Raw genomic sequence first — 22,975 nt, 5'->3', positions numbered from 1 at the left:
GCCACCAGGGTCTTCTCCACTAGGATGGAGAGGAGCTTTGTTCTTTCCTTTTTTACCTGTTTGGGTTTAACCCTCCCAGTCTCTCTCTGTTCGGCATTTAACAACTTTTTTGGTTGAAGTAAGAGGTAAACTAGCTATTCGTCCAAACTCCAAAGCTCAGGTTCACTGGGCCGTAAGCCTGTACCCACCATCCCCGTGCCTGCCAGGGGCGGCTTTGCAGGATTCTTCCAGCCGCGGGGGACAGGGACGGGGACGGGGCGGGGTCCCAGGCCCGTGCCATCCACCTACCAAGCTGCCGGGTCCCAGGAGGCGTTTCCCCTCTCCTCGGCCCGCTGCCTGACCTTCGAGCCGCCTGAGAAGTCTTCAGCCTGGCGAGTGCCGAGCCAGGACGGCCTCCCCGCCCCCTCCCTGGAAAGGAAAGGCCCCGGCGACAACAGAGCCAGACCCGCTCGTCCCGTCCCAATCTCCCGATCGGGGGCAGCCAGAAGGAGACTGACTGCCCTGTGCCCACCCAGGAACCCGGGCCCTTTCAACCGGGCTGGCTGGTGCGCCCTCTGCAAAGCCTGCGCCAGGGACGAGGCAGGCTCAACCTTCAGATTCCCAGGGCCTCTCTGTCACTGTCGCCGTCACCGTCGCCCGAGGCCCCAGCGGCTCTACCAGACTGTTGTGGAGGCCTCTCACCCGCACAGGTACCCCGGGGGCAGCTCAGGCACCTGACGCCCCCGTCCCCGCTCCCTGCTGCCCAGCCACCCCTTTTGTGGCCACGGGCCGGACCTAAATGGAACATTTGGCTCCCCTGTCCCCTCCCCACCGGCTTCTATGAGGGAGCATGGGGTTAAAAGTCGCTATTGCAAAACTCGTGCCTCTGATCTTGAGCCTTATCTAAGACTGACAGGATGAAGGCCTTTGGAGTCTGAACACAGCCCGCCCCCACCTTTTTTTTTTCAAGACGAGGTCTCAGTCTGTCGCCCAGGCTGGAGTGCCATGGCCCAATCTCCGCTCACTGCAACTTCCTCCTCCCAGGTTCAAGCGATTCTCCAGCCTCAGCCTCCCTAGTAGCTAGGACCACAGGCTTGAACCACTAAGCTGGACTAATTTTTTGTATTTTTTGTAGAGAGGGGCTTTCACCATGTTGCCTGGGCTGGTCTCAAACTCCTGACCTCAATGATCCTCCCACCTCAGCCTCCCAAAGTGCTGGAATTACAGGCATGAGCCACCTGCACCGGCCTGAGCCCATTTTTAATAGCCAAAAAACATTCCAAATGCTGCTGCAGATGCGGACACTTTGTATTTGGGACTGGTTTGGGCTGTGGTTTTTTTGTTTGTTTTGGTTTTGGTTTTTTGTTTTTTCTTTTTTTTTGTTTTTTGTTTGTTTGTTTGTTTGTTTGTTTTTGAGAAGGAGTCTTACTCTGTTGCTCAGGCTAGAATCCAGTGGCACAATCTCGGCTCACTGCAACCTCTGCCTCCCAGGTTCAAATGATTCCCCTGCCTCAGTCTTGTGAGTAGCTGGGATTACAGGCACCCGCCACCGTGCCTGAATAATTTTTTGTATTTTTTTTATTTTTTATTTTTTATTTTTTATTATACTTTAAGTTCTAGGGTACATGTGCATAACGTGCAGGTTTGTTACATATGTATATTTGTGCCATGTTGGTGTGCTGCACCCATCAACTCGTCAGCACCCATCAATTCATCATTTATATCATGTATAACTCCCCAGTGCAATCCCTCCCCCCTACCCCCTCCCCATGATAGGCCCCGGTGTGTGATGTTCCCCTTCCCGAGTCCAAGTGATCTCATTGTTCAGTTCCCACCTATGAGTGAGAACATGCGGTGTTTGGTTTTCTCTTCTTGTGATAGTTTGCTAAGAATGATGGTTTCCAGCTGCATCCATGTCCCTACAAAGGACGCAAACCGATCCTTTTTTATGGCTGCATAGTATTCCATGGTGTATATGTGCCACATTTTCTTAATCCAGTCTGTCACAGATGGACATTTGGGTTGATTCCAAGTCTTTGCTATTGTGAATAGTGCCGCAATAAAAATACGTGTGCATGTGTCTTTGTAGTAGAATAATTTATAATCCTTTGGGTATATACCCAGTAGTGGGATGGCTGGGTCATATGGTACATCTAGTTCTAGATCCTTGAGGAATTGCCATACTGTTTTCCATCATGGTTGAACTAGTTTACAATCCCACCAACAGTGTAAAAGTGTTCCTATTTCTCCACATCCTCTCCAACAACTGTTGTTTCCTGATTTTTTAATGATTGCCATTCTAGCTGGTGTGAGATGGTATCTCATTGTGGTTTTGATTTGCATTTCTCTGATGGCGAGTGATGATGAGCATTTTTTCATGTGTCTGTTGGCTGTATGAATGTCTTCTTTTGAGAAATGTCTGTTCATATCCTTTGCCCACTTTTTGATGGGGTTGTTTTTTTCTTGTATATTTGTTTGAGTTCTTTGTAGATTCTGGATATTAGCCCTTTGTCAGATGAGTAGATTGCAAAAATTTTCTCCCATTCTGTAGGTTGCCTGTTCACTCTGATGGTAGTTTCTTTTGCTGTGCAGAAGCTCTTTAGTTTAATTAGATCCCATTTGTCAATTTTTGCTTTTGCTGCCGTTGCTTTTGGTGTTTTAGACATGAAGTCCTTGCCCATGCCTATGTCCTGAATGGTACTACCTAGATTTTCTTCTAGGGTTTTTATGGTATTAGGTCTAACATTTAAGTCTCTAATCCATCTTGAATTAATCTTCGTATAAGGAGTAAGGAAAGGATCCAGTTTCAGCTTTCTACTTATGGCTAGTCAATTTTCCCAGCACCATTTATTAAATAGGGAATCCTTTCCCCATTTCTTGTTTCTCTCAGGTTTGTCAAAGATCAGATGGCTGTAGATGTGTGGTATTATTTCTGAGGACTCTGTTCTGTTCCATTGGTCTATAGCTCTGTTTTGGTACCAGTACCATGCTGTTTTGGTTACTGTAGCCTTGTGGTATAGTTTGAAGTCAGGTAGCCTGACGCCTCCAGCTTTGTCCTTTTGACTTAGGATTGTCTTGGCAATGCGGGCTCTTTTTTGGTTCCATATGAACTTTAAAGCAGTTTTTTCCAATTCTGTGAAGAAACTCATTGGTAGCTTGATGGGGATGGCATTGAAACTATAAATAACCTTGGGCAGTATGGCCATTTTCACGATATTGATTCTTCCTATCCATGAGCATGCTATGTTCTTCCATTTGTTTGTGTCCTCTTTGATTTCACTGAGCAGTGGTTTGTAGTTCTCCTTGAAGAGGTCCTTTACATCCCTTGTAAGTTGGATTCCTAGGTATTTTATTCTCTTTGAAGCAATTGTGAATGGAAGTTCATTCCTGACTTGGCTCTCTGTTTGTCTGTTACTGGTGTATAAGAATGCTTGTGATCTTTGCACATTAATTTTGTATCCTGAGACTTTGCTGAAGTTGCTTATCAGCTTAAGGAGATTTTGGGCTGAGACAATGGGGTTTTCTAAATATACAATCATGTCATCTGCAAACAGGGACAATTTGACTTCTTCTTTTCCTAACTGAATACCCTTGATTTCTTTCTCTTGCCTGATTGCCCTAGCCAGAACTTCCAACACTATGTTGAATAGGAGTGGTGAGAGAGGGCATCCCTGTCTTGTGCCAGTTTTCAAAGGGAATTTTTCCAGTTTTTGCCCATTCAGTATGCTATTAGCTGTGGGTTTGTCATAAATAGCTCTTATTATTTTGAGGTACGTTCCATCAATACCGAATTTATTGAGCGTTTTTAGCATGAAGGGCTGTTGAATTTTGTCAAAAGCCTTTTCTGCATCTATTGAGATAATCATGTGGTTCTTGACTTTGGTTCTGTTTATATGCTGGAGTATGTTTATTGATTTGCGAATGTTGAACCAGCCTTGCATCCCAGGGATGAAGCCCACTTGATCATGGTGGATAAGCTTTTTGATGTGCTGCTGAATCCGGTTTGCCAGTATTTTATTGAGGATTTTTGCATCAATGTTCATCAGGGATATTGGTCTAAAATTCTCTTTTTTTGTTGTGTCTCTGCCAGGCTTTGGTATCAGGATGATGTTGGCCTCATAAAATGAGTTAGGGAGGATTCCCTCTTTTTCTGTTGATTGGAATAGTTTCAGAAAGAATGGTACCAGCTCCTCCTTGTACCTCTGGTACAATTCAGCTGTGAATCCATCTGGTCCTGGACTTTTTTTGGTGGGTAGGCTATTAATTGTTGCCTCAATTTCAGAGCCTACTATTGGTCTATTCAGGGATTCAACTTCTTCCTGGTTTAGTCTTGGAAGAGTGTAAGTGTCCAGGAAATTATCCATTTCTTCTAGATTTTCTAGTTGATTTGCGTAGAGGTGTTTATAGTATTCTCTGATGGTAGTTTGTATTTCTGTGGGGTCAGTGGTGATATCCCCTTTATCATTTTTTATTGCATCTATTTGATTCCTCTCTCTTTTCTTCTTTATTAGTCTTGCTAGCGGTCTGTCAATTTTGTTGATCTTTTCAAAAAACCAACTCCTGGATTCATTGATTTTTTGGAGGGTTTTTTGTGTCTCTATCTCCTTCAGTTCTGCTCTGATCTTAGTTATTTCTTGCCTTCTGCTAGCTTTTGAATGTGTTTGCTCTTGCCTCTCTAGTTCTTTTAATTGTGATGTTAGAGTGTCAATTTTAGATCTTTCCTGCTTTCTCTTGTGGACATTTAGTGCTATAAATTTCCCTCTACACACTGCTTTAAATGTGTCCCAGAGATTCTGGTATGTTGTATCTTTGTTCTCATTGGTTTCAAAGAACATCTTTATTTCTGCCTTTATTTCGTTATGTACCCAGTAGTCATTCAGGAGCAGGTTGTTCAGTTTCCATGTAGTTGAGCGGTTTTGATTGAGTTTCTTAGTCCTGAGTTCTAGTTTGATTGCACTGTGGTCTGAGAGACAGTTTGTTATAATTTCTGTTATTTTACATTTGCTGAGGAGTGCTTTACTTCCAATTATGTGGTCAATTTTGGAATAAGTGCGATGTGGTGCTGAGAAGAATGTATATTCTGTTGATTTGGGGTGGAGAGTTCTATAGATGTCTATTAGGTCCGCTTGGTGCAGAGATGAGTTCAATTCCTGGATATCCTTGTTAACTTTCTGTCTCGATGATCTGTCTAATGTTGACAGTGGAGTGTTGAAGTCTCCCATTATTATTGTATGGGAGTCTAAGTCTCTTTGTAAGTCTCTAAGGACTTGCTTTATGAATCTGGGTGCTCCTGTATTGGGTGCATATATATTTAGGATAGTTAGCTCTTCCTGTTGAATTGATCCCTTTACCATTATGTAATGGCCTTCTTTGTCTCTTTTGATCTTTGATGGTTTAAAGTCTGTTTTATCAGAGACTAGGATTGCAACCCCTGCTTTTTTTTGTTCTCCATTTGCTTGGTAGATCTTCCTCCATCCCTTTATTTTGAGCCTATGTATGTCTCTGCATGTGAGATGGGTCTCCTGAATACAGCAGACTGATGGGTCTTGACTCTTTATCCAGTTTGCCAGTCTGTGTCTTTTAATTGGAGCATTTAGTCCATTTACATTTAAGGTTAATATTGTTATGTGTGAACTTGATCCTGCCATTATGATAACTGGTTATTTTGCTCGTTAGTTGATGCAGTTTCTTCCTAGCCTCGATGGTCTTTACATTTTGGCATGTTTTTGCAATGGCTGGTACCGGTTGTTCCTTTCCATGTTTAGGGCTTTCTTCAGGGTCTCTTGTAAGGCAGGCCTGGTGGTGACAAAATCTCTAAGCATTTGCTTATCTGTAAAGGATTTTATTTCTCCTTCACTTATGAAACTTAGTTTGGCTGGATATGAAATTCTGGGTTTAAAATTCTTTTCTTTAAGAACGTTGAATATTGGCCCCCACTCTCTTCTGGCTTGTAGAGTTTCTGCCGAGAGATCTGCTGTTAGTCTGATGGGCTTCCCTTTGTGGGTAACCCGACCTTTCTCTCTGGCTGCCCTTAAGATTTTTTCCTTCATTTCAACTTTGGTGAATCTGGCAATTATGTGTCTTGGAGTTGCTCTTCTCGAGGAGTATCTTTGTGGTGTTCTCTGTATTTCCTGAATTTGAATGTTGGCCTGCCCTACTAGGTTGGGGAAGTTCTCCTGGATGATATCCTGAAGAGTGTTTTCCAACTTGGTTCCATTTTCCCCCTCACTTTCAGGCACCCCAATCAGACGTAGATTTGGTCTTTTTACATAATCCCATACTTCTTGTAGGGTTTGTTCATTTCTTTTTCTTCTTTTTTCTTTTGGTTTCTCTTCTCGCTTCATTTCATTCATTTGATCCTCAATCGCTGATACTCTTTCTTCCAGTTGATCGAGTCGGTTACTGAAGCTTGTGCATTTGTCACGTATTTCTCGTGTCATGGTTTTCATCTCTGTCATTTCATTTATGACCTTCTCTGCATTAATTAGTCTAGCTGTCAATTCTTCCACTCTTTTTTCAAGATTTTTAGTTTCTTTGTGCTGGGTACGTAATTCCTCCTTTAGCTCTGAGAAGTTTGATGGACTGAAGCCTTCTTCTCTCATCTCGTCAAAGTCATTCTCTGACCAGCTTCGATCCGTTGCTGGCGATGGGCTGCGCTCCTTTGCAGGGGGAGATGCGCTCTTATTTTTTGAATTTCCAGCTTTTCTGCCCTGCTTTTTCCCCATCTTTGTGGTTTTATCTGTCTCTGGTCTTTGATGATGGTGACGTACTGATGGGGTTTTGGTATATGTATCCTTCCTGTTTGATAGTTTTCCTTCTGACAGTCAGGACCCTCAGCTATAGGTCTGTCGGAGATTGCTTGAGGTCCACTCCAGACCCTGTTTGCCTGGGTATCAGCAGCAGAGGTTGCAGAAGATAGAATATTGCTGAACAGCGAGTGTACCTGTCTGATTCTTACTTTGGAAGCTTCCTCTCAGGGGTGTACTCCACCCTGTGAGGTGTGGGGTGTCAGACTGCCCCTAGTGGGGGATGTCTCCCAGTGAGGCTACTCAGGGGTGAGGGACCCACTTGAGCAGGCAGTCTGTCCGTTCTCAGATCTCAACCTCCGTGTTGGGAGATCCACTGCTCTCTTCAAAGCTGTCAGACAGAGTCGTTCGCGTCTGCTCAGGCCTCTGTTGCTTCCCCTGTTGTTTTTTTAGCTGAGCCCTGCCCCCAGAGGTGGCGTCTATAGAGACAGGCAGGTTTCCTTGAGCTGCTGTGAGCTCCACCCAGTTCGCGCTTCCCAGCGGCTTTGTTTAACTACTTAAGCCTCAGCAATGGCGGGCGCCCCTCCCCCAGGCTCGCTGCTGCCTCGCGGTTAGATCGCTGCAGACTGCTGTGTTAACAATGAGGGAGGCTCCATGGGCGTGGGACCCTCCCGGCCAGGTGAGGGATATATTCTTCTGGTGTGCCTGTATGCTTACAGCGCAGTATTGGGGTGGGAGTTACCCGATTTTCCAGGTGTTGTGTGTCTCAGTTCCCCTGGCTAGGAAAAGGGATACCCTTCCCCCTTGCGCTTCCCAGGTGAGGCGATGCCTCGCCCTGCTTCAGCTCTCGCTGGTCAGGCTGCAGCAACTGACCAGCACCGATTGTCCGGCACTCCCTAGTGAGATGACCCCAGTACCTCAGTTGAAGATGCAGAAATCACCGGTCTTCTGTGTCGCTCGCGCTGGGAGTTGGAGACTGGAGCTCTTCCTATTCGGCCATCTTGCTCTGCCCCTCATTTTTTTGTATTTTTAATAGAGATGCGGTTTCACCATGTTGGTCAGGCTGGTCTTGAACTCCTGACCTCGTGATCCACCTGGCTCAGCCTCCCAAAGTGCTGGGATTACAGACGTGAGCCACCACGCCCGGCATGTGTTTCTTTTTTAAAATATAGTTTATTGGAGGAAATATTAGATCAAACATTATTTTTCTTTTTCTCCCCTCTATTCATTTGCCCACCCACGTGTAGGATCACTTACTTCAAAGCAGATAGCTATCCTGGGAGAAGGATGAAGATGCAGGCAATTTTTATTTATTTATTTAGAGACAGGTTCTTGCTCTGTTGCCCAGGCTGGAGTGCAATGGCATGATCACAGCTCACTTCAGCCTCCATCACCCGGACTCAAATGATCCTCCCACCTCAGCCTCCCGAGTAGCTAGGACCACAGGCATGTGCCATTACACCCGCTAATTTTTTGTTGTTTTGTAAAGTCAGGGTCTCACTATGTTGCCCACACCGGTCCCAGACTCCTGGGTCCAAGCAATCCTCCTGCCTCAGCCTCCTAAAGAGCTAGGATTACAGGCCTGAGCCCCTGTGCCTGACAAATGCAGGCAGTGTGGATCATTCCTGGAAACCGCCTACTCAGGGCAGAGGTACAGAAAGAAAAGATTGCTCTTGAAAGTTGCCTGTCTTTCCTCTCCCACATGGGATTCTTATCTGATTTTTTCTCCTTTTCAGATAATTTTTCTGTCTTCTCACAGTTCGCTGGTCATGGTCTCTGGCCTAAAGTCCCAGCATAGAATGTTCCTCTCCTGTGGAGTCCAACACTCCTTGCCAAACTGGCACGGTGTCTTCCTGGGAAGCAAGAAATCACCGAAGGGCTGTCGGTTCCTGCCAGGGTGGTTCAATGCTGTCCTTTTCTCCACTCCTTCCATGGTCTGCGTTGGAAAATGCGTGTTAGTTCGAATTCAGCGAGTTCTCATTGGGGTGAACATAGTCCTAAAAATGCAGTTCATAAAAATCAACCACACAGAGGAGAAAAATAAATCAGTAAAGCAGCTCAGAAAAATACAGGTGTGGAGTTCCCTGGCCTCTGCACCCTCAAAGAAGGGGCTCAACAGCATCAACAGAAGGGGGGGAGCAGAAAGTGCCCTGCAGGCACCCAGAAGGGCCACCAATGAGCAAACTGCCGGCTCCCTGACCCGCCCTGGGGCCCAGGGTATTGACTTAAAGGGCGGCCTCGCACTATTTCAACAACCAGTTTTCAGAGGATCACAGACACCAAGGAGTGGAGGTCAGGGTGTTGCTTTTTTGTTTTCTTTTTGAAAGATCATTTGAGAAACACGTCACTGGTAAGTTGGTTGAAGATGTTTTATGGTCTCTGTTATCAGCTCTTTTCTTTTGCCTACATGTGTCTCTCCCTGTCACATTGCATATCCTGCTCTGACCTGGGGGAAGTGTATCCAGTCTTGCCAGTTCTTAGCCAGGTGTTTTACTATATTTGTTCTGTGCGATGACCTTTCACTCACCTCTGTTACCTTCAATAGATCTCCTCTGCGACCATGTCTTCCATTAAGATTGAGTGTGTTTTGCCGGAGAACTGCCGGTGCGGTGAGTCTCCAGTATGGGAGGAAGTATCCAACTCTTTGCTCTTCGTAGACATTCCTGCAAAAAAGCTTTGCCGGTGGGATTCACTCACCAAGCAAGTACAGCGAGTGACCATGGGTAAGGATGAAGGCTGGGCTCAGATCAGCCAGCTACCTTTTCCCAGGGGAAGGGTGGTCACCACGGCACCCTTCTTGTCAAAGCACACTGAATACACTTGTCATGTTGTCTGTCCCCACTCCATATCCTTCCACTCTGACCCAGGGTTTAATTATGGATGGTCAATACTTTCCTCTTCTTCTTTGAATGAGGGGCAACATTCCTAGTTTTTTTTGGGGGGGAGGGGGGTTGTTTGGTTTTTGTTTGTTTGTTTGTTTGTTTGTTTTGAGACAGGGTCTCACCATGTTGTCCTGGCTGGAGTGCCATGGTATGATCACAGCTCACTGCAGCCTTGATCTCCTGGGGCTCAAGGGATCCTCCTGCCTCAGCCTCCCTAGTAGCTGTGACTACAGACGTATGCCACTACGTCCAGCTAGTTTGTATTTTTTGTAGAGATGGTGTTTCACCATGTTGCCCAGGCTGGTCTCAAACTCCTGGGCTCAAGAGATCCACCCACCTCAACCTCCCAAAGCATTGGGATTACAGACATGAGCCACCACGCCCAGCCCATTCCCAGTTTTGTTTGGATGCTGGGTTACCCTAGTTCCTGTCTTTCCTTAATACCTTCAGATAACCATGGAAAGTTAAAGACCTAGTTATCTGCCTTGGATCAGGCCAAGACCTTAATTTTCAAAACAAAACAAAACAGAACAAAAACAGGTGCCTCCCTTCTTTGAAAGTGAAAACTAGCTTTTGGATGTATAAAGAGTCAACCAGGACCATCTTTGCTCACTGCACAAAATAGGATTCATGATGGAATCTCATGTGCATTTGAGTGTGATGCGTTTATGGCCCTGTGAATTCTAAAGAAGGAATTTATCACTTTCTATGGCCCAAGGGAATGGGCTTGATGTAATTACCGATAAAGATAAAAGTTTCTTGTTTTCACTGAACCCATGGGAAAAAATATCAGGAATTCCTATAATCTTGGGACATTCTTTCTCAACCCGGAACTGGGACCTCAACTTTTTCATTTTTTTAGACAAGGTCTGGCTCTGCCATACAGGCTGGAGTGCAATAATGCAAACATGGCTCACTACAGCCTCAATCTCCCAGGCTCAAGCAATCCTCCCACCTTAGCCTCCTGAGTAGCTGGAACCACAGGCGTGTGCCACCACACCTAGCTAATTTTATTTTTATTTTGTGTAGAGACAGGGTCTCCCTATATTGCCCAGGCTGGTCTTGAACTCCTGGGCTCAAGCAATTATCCTGCCTTGACCTCCCAACGTGCGGAGATTACAGGCATGAGCCACCACGGCCCGCTTTAAACTTCTTTATTTTTAAATGAAAGGGAACAACATTTTTTTTTTTTTTTTTGAGACGGAGTCTGGCTCTGTCGCCCAGGCTGGAGTGCAGTGGCGCGATCTCAGCTCACTGCAAGCTCCACCTCCCGGGTTCACACCATTCTACTGCCTCAGCCTCCTGAGTAGCTGGGACTACAGGCGCCCGCCACCACGCCCAGCTAATTTTTCGTATTTTTAGTAGAGACGGTGTTTCACTGTGTTAGCCAGGATGGTCTCAATCTCCTGACCTTGTGATCTGCCCGCCTCGGCCTCCCAAAGTGCTGGGATTACAGGCGTGAACCACCACGCCCGGCCCCAGGAACAACTTTTTAATTCACCCAGAAGTATGACTGTGGTAAAATGACTGTGAACTCTGAGGGTAGAATGGGGGTGGGGTCCCCTTGCCTTTTCTAGTCTCTTTTGCAGCAGACACACATGCCAATCTGTGATCTGAAAAGCGCCCCCCCCGCCCCGCCCCCAACCCATGGAAAAAGCTGTGGTGTCAGCAGTAGCTTAGAGAGCTACCAAGAGAAGTCTCAGGCTGTAGGTTGGGATCCCCGATGAGAGTTGTCCTACACATTCCCTGGGACCCTTGGTGACTCCAATCAAAGTGTGAGCAGGGCTTTGAGCTAAGGGTGACTCCTGAAGCTCCCATTATCTTACACTGAATAGGTGCTTAGGAAATGTTTTCAAAATCAATTCTTATAAATTTATTTCACCACAGCAATCAATCTCTCCACTTAAAAAAAAAAAAATTTCTTGGCCCGGTGCAGTAGCTCATGCCTGTAATCTCAACACTTTTGGGAGGCTGAGGTGGGTGGATCGCTTGAGGCCAGGAGTTCAAGACCAGCCTGACCATCATGGTGAAACCCTGTCCCTACTAAAAATGCAAACATTAGCCAGGCGTGGTAGCACAGTCTGTAATCCCAGCTACTTGGAAGGCTGAGGCAGGAGAATCCCTTGAACCCAGGAGGCGGAGGTTGCAGTGAGTCAAGATCATGACACTGCACTCCAGCCTGGGCAACAGAGCAAGACTCCATCTCAAAACAAAACAAAACAAAAAAAAAGTTTTCTTATACATGGAAAAATATTAAACAAAGAAAACCTAAAATTTAAAAACATAAAATATAGTAATATAATGAAGAGATGTGATTATACTATCTCTACATCTACATTTCTATCTGTTTATTATTTTTTACTGTGGTTACTTCCAAAAAAGGATCTGAGAAACAATTTGCATTTAAATACATATAAAATAGGGCCCCTTAGAAAAGACAAATCCTGGGTCAGGCGCGGTGGCTCATGCCTAATATCCCAATACTTTGGGAGGCCAAGGCAGGTGGATAACCTGAGGTCAGGAGTTCGAAATCAGCCTGGCCAACATGGTGAAACCCCATCGCTACTAAAAATACAAATAAAAATTAGCCAGGCGTGGTGGCACATGCCTGTAATCCCAGCTACTCAGGAGGCTGAGGCAGGAGAATTGCTTGAACCCAGGAGGCAGAGGTTGCAGTGAGCTGAGATTGCACCACTGCACTCCAGCCTGGGCAACAAGAACAAAACTCTGTCAAAAAAAAAAAAAAAAAAAAAAAGGCAAATCCTGGATTGGAGAGGGAGAGAGATGTCACAAAACCTAGTTGCTATAACTAAACTCAGTTTGTGTCTCTGAATTTTCTGGAACATTTTTTGGCAAAATGGGGTATCACTTGCTCTGTGATGACTGTCCCGGTGCCCCTAGATTAGAAACTCCTCCTCTGAACTGGATGTGGCACCTGCTCCATATCATGGCCACTGTGCTTTCACTTCTCTGCTTCCACTAGACTGGGAGCTTCCAGAGGAATTAGGTTTTATTCACATTTCTATCTATTGCTGCCCAGATCAGCACACATAATTCATACTCAACAAATGTACTAGGTTACATAGCCTTCCCTACTCAATAGAAGGAAGAGAGCACTCCCATTGTCATGAGAGCTGGGCTCCCACTCTAAGAGATGCCAGGTAGCACAGTGACCTCAGTGGCCTCAACCACTAAACTGGTACTGCTTTTTAACTGTTGCTTTGCCTCTACAGATGCCCCAGTCAGCTCTGTGGCCCTTCGCCAGTCGGGAGGTTATGTTGCCACCATTGGAACAAAGTTCTGTGCTTTGAACTGGGAAGAACAATCAGCAGTTGTCTTGGCCACAGTGGATAACGACAAGAAAAACAATCGCTTCAATGACGGGAAGGTGGATCCCGCCGGGAGGTACTTTGCTGGTAAAATTTCTCTTAATACTTACTGAGCCTTGGAGGAAATACTTTGACATACAAAGTTTTCACTACTGGCTAGGGTGGTGGCTCACGCCTGTAATCCCAGCACTTTGGGAGCCAAGGCGAGTGGATCGCATGAGCCCAGGAGTTCGAGACCAGCCTGAGCAACATGGTGAAATCCCGTCTCTACCAAAATTACAAAAAATTAGCTGGGTGTGGTGGCGTGCACCTGTGGTCCCGGCTACTCAGGAGGCTGAGGTGGAAGGATCATCAGAGCCCAGTAGTTTGAGGCTGCAGTGAGCCAAGATCGTGCCACTGTACTCCAATCTGGCTGATAGAGTCTCAAAAGGAAAGAAAGAAAGAAAGAAAAGAAAGAAAGAAAGAGAGAGGGGGGGGGGGGGGAGGGAGGGAGGGAAAGGAAGGAAGGAGAAGAAAGAAGAAAGAAAGAAAGAAAGAAAGAAAGAAAGAAAGAAAGAAAGAAAGAAAGAAAGAAAGAGAGAGAGAGAGAGAGAGAGAGAAAGAAAGAAAGAGAAAGAGAGAGAGAGAGAAAGAAAGAAAGAAAGAAAAGGAAGAAGGAAGGAAGGAAGGAAGGAAGGAAGGAAGGAAGGAAGGAAGGAAGGAAGGAAGGAAGGAAGGAAGGAAGAAAGAAAGTTCTCACTACCTCAGAAGTGTTATTTGTAATGAATCTTGGGTTCTTTATTATTGCCTGAGTAACTTGTAGCACACACACACACATAAAATCCTATGATAAAAATCTTCATTTGCATTTCCGTCTCTAGCAGAGACTAAAATCTGTATGGTATTTTGGTGGTTTAAGTGAGTTTTAAATACAGGGGTTTTGTTGTTGATGTTTAAATCAGAAATATTTTCAAATTTACAGAAAAAATAAGAATAGTACAGGCCGGGCGCGGTGGCTCACGCCTGTAATCCCAGCACTTTGGGAAGGCCGAGGCGGGCAGATCATGAGGTCAGGAGATTCAGACCATCCTGGCTAACAAGGTGAAACCCTGTCTCTACTAAAAATTAAAAAATTAGCCAGGTGTGGTGAGGGGCACCTGTAGTCCCAGCTACTGGGGAGGCTGAGGCAGGAGAATGGTGTGCACCTGGGAGGCAGAGCTTGCAGTGAGCCAAGGTCACGCCGCTGCACTCCGGCCTGGGCAATAGAGAGAGGCTCCATCTCAAAAAAAAAAAAAAAAAAAAAAAGAATAGTACAAACAACACTTGTATTGTATACCTTTTACTCAGGTTCACCTATTGCTAACGTTTTGTTCCATTTGCTTTATCATTCACTGTCTGTATATATCTAAACATATTTATCTCTGGAATCCTTTATTAAAAAAGAAAATAGAGATGAGATCTCACTATGTTGCCCAGGCTGGTCTTGAACTCCTGAGCTCAAGTGATCCTCACACCTCATCCTCCCAAGTGCTGGGATTACATTTGTGAGCCACTGCGCCCGGCCTATCTCCAGAATCATGTGCGAGTAGGTTGCATGTATATCCTATGTGCCTTTACCCCTAAAATGCTGCAGTGTGAATTTCCCAAGAACGATGACATATTCTTACATGACCACAGTTAGAGTGATCAACTTAAAAAAGTTTAGCATTGATAGAGTCATTTTATATGATATACTATTTAAATCCCAGTTTTGTCAATTGTGCAAAAAGTGTTCTTTCTCACATTTTTTCCCTCCAGCACAGGATCCAGTCTAGGATCATGGATTGCATTTCCTTTTCATATCTCTTTGATCTTTTTTAGAACTGGAACATTTTCATAGCTTTTTTTGTTGTTGTTTTTTATAACATTGCCATTTTTGAAGAATACAGCTAGCCCTACCCAACTTCCCCCTTTTTTAATAGGGCATTCCTTATTTAGTATCTGTCTGGTGTTTGCTTGTGATCAAGTTGATGTTATACATTCCTGACTGGAATACTGCATAGATAATGTTCTGTTCTCAGGGTAACCCATCTGGAGGTACACGATGTCCATGTGTCCTCTCGTTGGTGATTTTGATCACCAGGTTAAGGCTCTGTCAGATTTATCTACTGCATAACTATTTTTAATTGCAATTTATAAGCAATTTGTGGGGGTTGTCAGTTATCTATTGCTGGATAACAAATTACGCTGAAACTAAGAGGCTAAAAATAAGAAATATTTATTATCTCAGATGGTTTCTGAAGGTCAAGAATCTGGGTGCAGCTTAGCTGAATGCATCCAGTTCAGGCTATCTCATAAGACTGCAGTCAAGCTTTCCGCAGGGGCTGCAGCCTCGGAAAAGGCTGGATTCTCTGAAGAGGTCTGAAGGATCCACTTCTAAGCTCATTCACATAGGGGTTGGCAGGAGACTTCAGTTCCTTAGCTGGTGGGTCTCTCCATAGGGCTGCTCAGGACATGGCTGCCCCTAGAACTAGTGATAAGAGGAGAGAGAGAGAGAGAGACAGAGAGATAGAGGAGAGAGAGAGAAAACACATGCACCCAAGATCCAAGATGGAAGCTACGGTCTTTAGCTAATTAGAAGTGACATACCATCACTTCTGCCATATGCTATTGGTCACACAGACAATGACAGAGGGAACTATCCAAGGGTGAGGATGCTGAAAGGTGGGAATCATTAGGGGCTATCTTGGAGGCTGGCTACAACATGGGGAGATACTCTAAGTCCACACAAATATCCTGGTCCTCATCGAAATTTCTCCCTTAAGTTTTACATTCGTTGATGATTCTTTCTTGAACCAAAGTTTACTATGATGGTTGCAGAATGACTTATATGCAGGTTTAAAAGAATTTTATCTACAGTTTTAAATTAGATAATGCATTTCACATATATTTCTCATCATAATAACCTTCTAAGTTAGCCAAAGTTGATTCTCCATCTCTGCTATTCCCACCTTCCCACACTGCCGCCTCGTATTGTTGGCCCTGCTGTCCTGACCCTGTGCATGTTCAACCTGGAAGGCAGGAGAGGTCAGAGCAGCTGACTGTAGACTGCTTTCCATCTTCCTGGGCTTTATACAACCACAGATATGGTCAGGGACAGGTTGAAAGATTAAAGATGAGAATCTGTTGGAAGCCCTTCTGCAGTAATTTCTGCAGGATAAAGATATGTGATTGGATATTTCACCTCCTGGTGAAATTGATTTTCTTTCCCTCTTTTGAGTAGAAGTTTGACAGTTCTGTGCTCGCTTCAGCAGCATATCTACTAAAATTGGAATAATACAGAGAAGATTAGCATGGCCCCTGCACAAGGATGACACGCAAATGCATGAAGAGCTCCATATTTTTTTAAAAAGTTTACAGTTCTGAGGCACTTTGTGAGACAAAAATAAAGATGGCCTCCAAGTCCTGCATTCTTAGCATGGAGTCTCTGGGCCATCAAGAGACCTCTTAAAATTGTAGGTGTCATTGTGGTTGTAACTATTAGGTATTACTATAATATTCTATAGCACTAATACTAATACTATAATATTATACTTATAATAATATATAGTTTTACTTTATATATTATAATATATAATTTTAATTTATATATTATAATATAGTATAATTATATAAGTACCTATAATATAATTATATTATATTAATATAATTATATATTATATAATATATAATGCAATTATATGATAATATATTAATATAATTATATATTATATAATATATAATACAACTATATATAATATTATCTATTATATTTATATATTATAATATTATATATAATTATGTTATAATACTACAGTATTCTGGCAGATGCCTAACACTAGTACAGTAGTATATACCTAATAGGTTACTCTGAGGTGCCCCAGGCCCAGAAAAAGGTGGGGTCATCTTATAGTCTAGATGGATCCTCAAGGTGATCGCATCCTGAAGATATCACCACACCCAAGATTTGACCTGTCTATGCTTGTTACTAGATAATGAAGCTGAGGCTCTAGATTATTCTGTCCACCAAGGAAGCGGCTTTCGAAGCAGCAGGAGATTCATGTGCATGTTCCAGGCCTCTTTTTCTGTGAGGCAGATAGTGTGCAGGGAGAGCCATGAAACAAACCCAACTGACCTAGAGCAGGAAACTGCCAAGGGAACATCTTTCTCCCCAAGGAGGGAGGATCGACCCTGTCTTGCTTGCTATTCAGGCTTCCCATCTACATTGTCTCTTTGGCATCTGTGCCATCTCATTTTTGGCATCTGTTGATTCTCTTTTCCTATGTGAGTCGAGATTTCCATGTTTCTTTGTGTTGCCAAGTAATCTGGGGTTGTGTTCTAGACATTTTGAATATTATGAGGCCCTGAGTCTTATTGAAATCCTTTGGCCAGGCATGGTGGCTCAAGCCTGTAATCCCAGCACTTTGGGAGGCTGAGGCAGGTAGATCACTTGAGCTCAGGAGTTTGAGACCAGCCTGGGAAACACAGTGAAACCCCGTCTCTACAAAAATAAAAAATAAAACAAATGAGCCAGGCATGGTGGCTTACCCCCACAGACCCAGCTGCTCAGAGGCTGAGGTGGGAAGAACGCTTGAGTCCCGGAGGTTGAGGTTGCAGTGAGCTGTGATCACGCCACTGCACTCCAGCCTGGGCAACAGAGCAAGACTCTGCTGCTAAAAAAAAAAAAAAAAGAAGAAGAAGAAGGAGAAGGAGAAGGCGAAGGAGAAGAAGAATGAGGGGGTTTGGCATGGCAGCTCATGCCTGTGACCCCAGCACTTTGGAGGCCAAGGCAGGTGGATTGCTTGAGTTGCTTGAGCTACTCGGGAGGCTGAGGTAGGAGAATCACCTGAGCCTAGAGGAGGTCGAGGCTGCATGAGCTGAGACCGCATCACTGCACTCCAGCCTGGGCAACCAGAGTGAGTCTAGGAGTTTGAGACCAGCCTGGGCAACATGGCAAAACCCCGTCTCTACTCAAAATACAAAAACAAAAACAAAACAAAACAAACAAACCTAGCCTGGCGTGGTGGTATGTGCCTGTAGCCCCAGCCACTCGGGAGGCTGAGGTAGGACAATTGCCTGAGCCTGGGAGATTGAGACTGCAGTGAGCCATGATCGTGCCACAACACTCCAGCCTGGATGACATATCGAAGAAGAAAGAAGAAAGAAGGAAGAAGGAAGAAGAGGAGGAGGAGGAAGAAGAGAAGGAGAAGGAGGAAGAGGAAGAGGAGGAGGAGGAGGAAGAGGAAGAAGAAATCCTTTGAAGAATGTTGTTATAGTTGTCTTAGCAGGCAATGTATACGTGTAGGTTCAGGCCACAAGTTCCAACCTGTTTTTTATTAGATGTTATTAGGATCTGTCCCACACGTGTGCCACTCAGTGGTCAGTCTGGGACCCAGAAGGAGTTCTATCAGCTCTGCTCTCAATGTCTTCAGTAGGCTAATTCAAATCCAATTCATGCATGTATAAGTCCAAGTTGGGGTGAGCCTAGGAGATCGTAAACAGCTTAACGGGATTGCGTTCCTGAGCAACTGCCCCTTCACTATCTGTCAGTCATTTCCAGTTTCCTGGACCTCTCCTTTTCATTCCACCAGCCAGAAACCAACCATTTCTATGACTAGGCTGCCTCTGGGGCCAAGCAGCAAGGACAGAGAAAGATAATATAAAAGCAACAGTATTTGGCGTCACCCTTTTGGGGCTGCAGCTTCACCCAATGGAGATGAACGTCTCCTTCCCTTGGAGTTTGCATTCCTACAGTTTCCTGCTGCTGGCCATTCTCTCTGCCATTGCTACCCCTGCTGCAGACTTGTCTGGGGACTGGTGCATGAGAGAATGGAGAAAAAGAAGTGGAAAATAACCTAGGGATTTTCTCCACTCTCTCTGAGCTTCAGGAGTTTCCTTTTCTGCTCCTTGAACCAGATCTAAGGGGTTTCTCTTGGATCTCTGTCTGCACCACAGTGCACATTTCCAGATTTCAGGGTGCGTTGAGTTCAGGCTGGCAGATACCAGAGAAGAAAATGAAGAGCTCACCATCAATTCCATGGTACTTCTACGTCTGCTGTTCTTCCCTGAGCTACCTGCTAATATTTGCTTTTCAGAGTTCTAAGACGGCTGTGCCATGTATTTTATCCAGGTTTTATAGCTGTGCTCAGTGGGAGAAAATGAGGTTCATGCATGTTTACTCCTTCTTATTTTGAACCAGAACCTCTAGGCACAGTTTTAATTTGCATTATACGCAAGGTAATTGTCATTTTTTAAAAATATATAGGGCCCAGATTAGAATTGTATAATGATTTCCTTTGATTTAATCACTGGAAAGGATCCCTGGTGAGAAAGGATGGTGTCGTGCATGGGGCAAGATGCTGTGGGGCAGAGCTTAGTGCTCTTTGGTTTTCATAGGCACCATGGCTGAGGAAACAGCTCCGGCAGTTCTTGAGCGGCACCAGGGAGCCCTGTACTCCCTCTTTCCTGACCACTACGTGAAAAAGTACTTTGACCAGGTGGACATCTCCAATGGTTTGGATTGGTCGCTAGACCACAAAATCTTCTATTACATTGACAGCCTGTCCTACTCCGTGGATGCCTTTGACTATGACCTGCAGACAGGACAGATCTGTATGTATTTTTCATTATTTGTCTCAGTGCTGCCGGTATTGTTTTCATATGTTTGTGACTAGTAAGGCGCCTCTCCCTCGCCTCATGTGAAGAGGTCCTTACTTAAATGGAGAGCTTTCTGATGCTACTATTCCAATATAGTAATGATAGCACATACTTGACTGTGCTGCCAGTCAAATCATGGCCCTCAACATATTTAAATATGGCAAGAGTTTGGCATAATGTGGATAGATCTGGGGAAGCTAATAAAAAATAATTAATACAAATATAGATTCTCAATCCCCTTCCTTGCCATCATCACCAGAAAGAGGCTCACTGCAAAAGGCATCCTGTTCTACCAGGAGGTGCCTAAAGGCAGATAATACTTAACGGAATATTGGTGCAAAAGAACAGAAACCTTGAGGTTTTTGATTGCTGTTTCTTGTTTGTACTTTAGTTAACCATAGGCAAGTACTCAGAAGCTAATTACCAACCTTTCAAAATGGAAACGCAAAAAAAAAAGTAATTGCACGTTGTCCAACTCCATCAATATGCTTGAAAGGAGCCATAGTTGGAAAATGGGAGGGAAGGAATTCTTTAGAATCTAGAAGGGAGTCCTTGAAACTGTTTCATGAAAGGTGCCAAACCTTTTATGAAACAAAAGAGCAACACTAATAATAAAAATGACTTCGAAAAAATATCCCCAGAACTCTGCATGCAGATTTAATCAGAGGCAAACTATTCTGGTGCAGATGTTTTGCTTTGAAATATGTAGTGCTTCGGAGGCTGAGGCAGGAGAATCGCTTGAACCCGGGAGGCAGGGGTTGCAGTGAGCCGAGATCGTGCCACTGTACTCCTGCCTGGCAACAGAGAGACTCCATCAAGAAAAGAAAGAAAGAAGAAAGAAAGAAAGAAAGAAAGAAAGAAAGAAAGAAAGAAAGAAAGAAAGAAAGAGAGAGAGAGAGAGAGAGAGAGAGAGAGAGAGAGAGAGAGAGAGAGAAAGAGAGAAAGAGAGAGAGAGAGAGAGAGAGAAGGAAGGAAGGAAGGAAGGAAGGAAGGAAGGAAGGAAGGAAGGAAGGAAGGAAGGAAGGAAAAGAAAGAAGGATGTAGTCCTCTTTTTTATGACTGTTTGTACCCATTGTCATTATACGTGGTTTTAACATTTTTCCATTATACCTCAATCTGATGACTGTAGTGACCTGGACTTTGTAGCATAAAGTTCTGGATTTTGATATTTGTTTTTTGTATACCACGGTTACCCCCGCTTAAGGGCACCTAGGTGGTTTCTGCGTGCCCCTCCTGCCAGAAACAGGCTCTTCTAATATTTAGTCTTGATTTTGGAGCACTCAGTCAGGCAGAAAAAGAACTCATATATCTTGCTAGTTTTTGTGCATGAACTGTTCACGTGGTACCATTAAGTTGCCTTGTGGATCTCAAGAGTTTTGTAACTGAAACAGCAAAGGTCTAACCACAAGCTGACATGTACTTGACATAGACATGCAGGGCCCCAGTTCAGGTCAGCTTCAAAAAGAACTATTATTGGTCTTTTAGTAAGAATTCTGCTTTCTTTTTTCTCTCTCCCTCTGAATGCTTAAACAGATGCCTGTACCCAAACAAAAGACAATGAATCCATCCCAATCATGTGGTAAAAATCCTTTGTTCACATGCCAGACACTGGATAAGCTGAAGTGATCAGTATTTATAACCAGCTTGAGAGCTCCCTGTTTGATTCTCAGTATTTAGTGGCCTGTTGTTTTGTTGTGGTTCTGTTTTTGTTTTTGCCTTTTAACCATAGCCAACCGCAGAAGTGTTTACAAGCTCGAAAAAGAAGAACAAATCCCAGATGGAATGTGTATTGATGCTGAGGGGAAGCTCTGGGTGGCCTGTTACAACGGAGGAAGAGTGATTCGTTTAGATCCTGTGACAGGTAGGCCCACAGCAAAATGAAAAATCCTTGTCATGGCCAAGCAGAGATATAGCCCGAAAGTTAGTCAGAATTTCTTTTCCTGTAGAAGTGCATCTTTTTGCTCAAAATAAATTGTCAGGGAAAGCAGATTGAATATTAAATGCACAGATGAATCCTGACCCCCACAGTCTTCTTAGATCTTCCCTAGAAACAATACACAGGTTGGAAATTGCTGCAACTAAACTTTAAATAAAATACTTTGTGGTCTAGGGAAAAGACTTCAAACTGTGAAGCTGCCTGTTGATAAAATAACTTCATGCTGCTTTGGAGGGAAGAATTACTCTGAAATGTATGTGACCTGCGCCCGGGATGGGATGGACCCCGAGGGCCTTTTGAGGCAGCCTGAAGCTGGTGGAATTTTCAAGGTGATACGACCATTTCTTTGATTTTGGGGATTGGGGAAAATCCCCTGTAAGTAACTGAGTGATTGGTACTTTTGCATACTTCTAAAGCATAATCCTATTTAGCATGTTAAGCTCATTATGCTAGACTGAAAAACATTTTATTTCGATTTTCTAGAGAGTAAGTTATCCCAATTCCAAGATGATGTGTTTAGCCTACTTTGTACATTAAATTTTTTTACTTCCTGTTTATTGAAACTCTTCAAATCAGTAGAATGAACTTGGGAAACCAATATTTACAACATGCCTAGAAGATCAGTTGATTGTTTTGATGTCTTAAGGATTTTTCAGATTTTTAACATCTTTTAGCAGTAGAATAAACACTGATAAAAATCGTAGAGCTTTTGAGCTGAAAAGAAATACATAATGTAGAAACCCCTTTCTTAGCAGGCAGCAGATGATAGAACTAATTCAGTTTTAAATCTAAGTTAGTCGTAAAAGATTGCTAGTTGAATTATAAACTATATGAATAATTGGGTTGGACCATAAATATCCAGTCAGGTAATTCCTTTTTATGATAGGAAATAAAACAAAGATAATAGGTGGCTAAGTATATTATTACAAATCATAAAAATGCTTTTGAAGAATACTTGTGAATTACCTTTCGCCTGAGATTCTCTCTTTTCTTTTTCAACAGATAACTGGTCTGGGGGTCAAAGGAACTGCTCCCTACTCCTATGCAGGATGAGGACAGGTCTTCTTTCCTGCCACAGGGAGCTCTGAAGACAACTAGAGAATCCTGGGACTGAAATTTCAACGTAGTTAGAAAGAAAAATGAGGCAATGATATCATTAACAGGGTTAAGTTTTAATTTACAACTTTTAAAAGGCAGAGCGTTTTTAACAAGGAGTGACAGGTGGCTTTGATAACACTTCTAAGGCTTTCTGTAAAAGGTACTATAGAAGAGCAAAGAATCGTTCAACTGTCAATCAGCCTCTTGATTCTTTGTAAATTGCCAGGGTGGGTGGGTACATATCTCTTCTTGATTCTGCATTTCATACTTAACTATATTAAAGCTTCAAGGAACAATAAATAATAATCTGGTAATGACCTATTATGTTCCCTTTTATTTTCATCATAATCT

The 22,975-nt window shown here is 43.8% G+C and overlaps 1 protein-coding gene and 1 non-coding gene across 5 annotated transcripts; both read left to right on the top strand.

Moving 5' to 3' along the window:
* Positions 1 to 264: 264 nt before the first annotated feature.
* On the top strand, positions 265 to 22,943 carry RGN (regucalcin). Of its 4 annotated transcripts, XM_030933976.1 has the most exons (8): positions 265 to 689; positions 8,462 to 9,075; positions 9,271 to 9,448; positions 12,841 to 13,023; positions 19,330 to 19,545; positions 21,320 to 21,451; positions 21,701 to 21,855; positions 22,529 to 22,943. In XM_030933976.1, the coding sequence occupies exons 3-8, from the start codon at positions 9,286 to 9,288 to the stop codon at positions 22,577 to 22,579; spliced, it is 900 nt and encodes a 299-aa protein (XP_030789836.1). In that variant the 5' UTR covers positions 265 to 689; positions 8,462 to 9,075; positions 9,271 to 9,285; the 3' UTR covers positions 22,580 to 22,943. The 4 variants fall into 4 exon arrangements, with proteins under 4 accessions (XP_030789836.1, XP_030789835.1, XP_030789838.1 ...); XM_030933975.1 differs by lacking the exon at positions 8,462 to 9,075; XM_030933978.1 differs by lacking the exon at positions 19,330 to 19,545.
* Positions 16,193 to 16,299, top strand: LOC115898810. The gene has a single exon (XR_004058475.1). It is a non-coding gene; the product is annotated as a U6 spliceosomal RNA (small nuclear RNA).
* Positions 22,944 to 22,975: the final 32 nt, after the last annotated feature.

The sequence above is a fragment of the Rhinopithecus roxellana genome, chromosome 7 (assembly GCF_007565055.1).
Source record: "Rhinopithecus roxellana isolate Shanxi Qingling chromosome 7, ASM756505v1, whole genome shotgun sequence".
In the NCBI taxonomy this organism is placed as follows: domain Eukaryota; kingdom Metazoa; phylum Chordata; class Mammalia; order Primates; family Cercopithecidae; genus Rhinopithecus; species Rhinopithecus roxellana.
The sequence above is the reverse complement of the archived record's forward strand: the minus strand, read 5'-3'. Positions and strand labels throughout refer to the sequence as shown.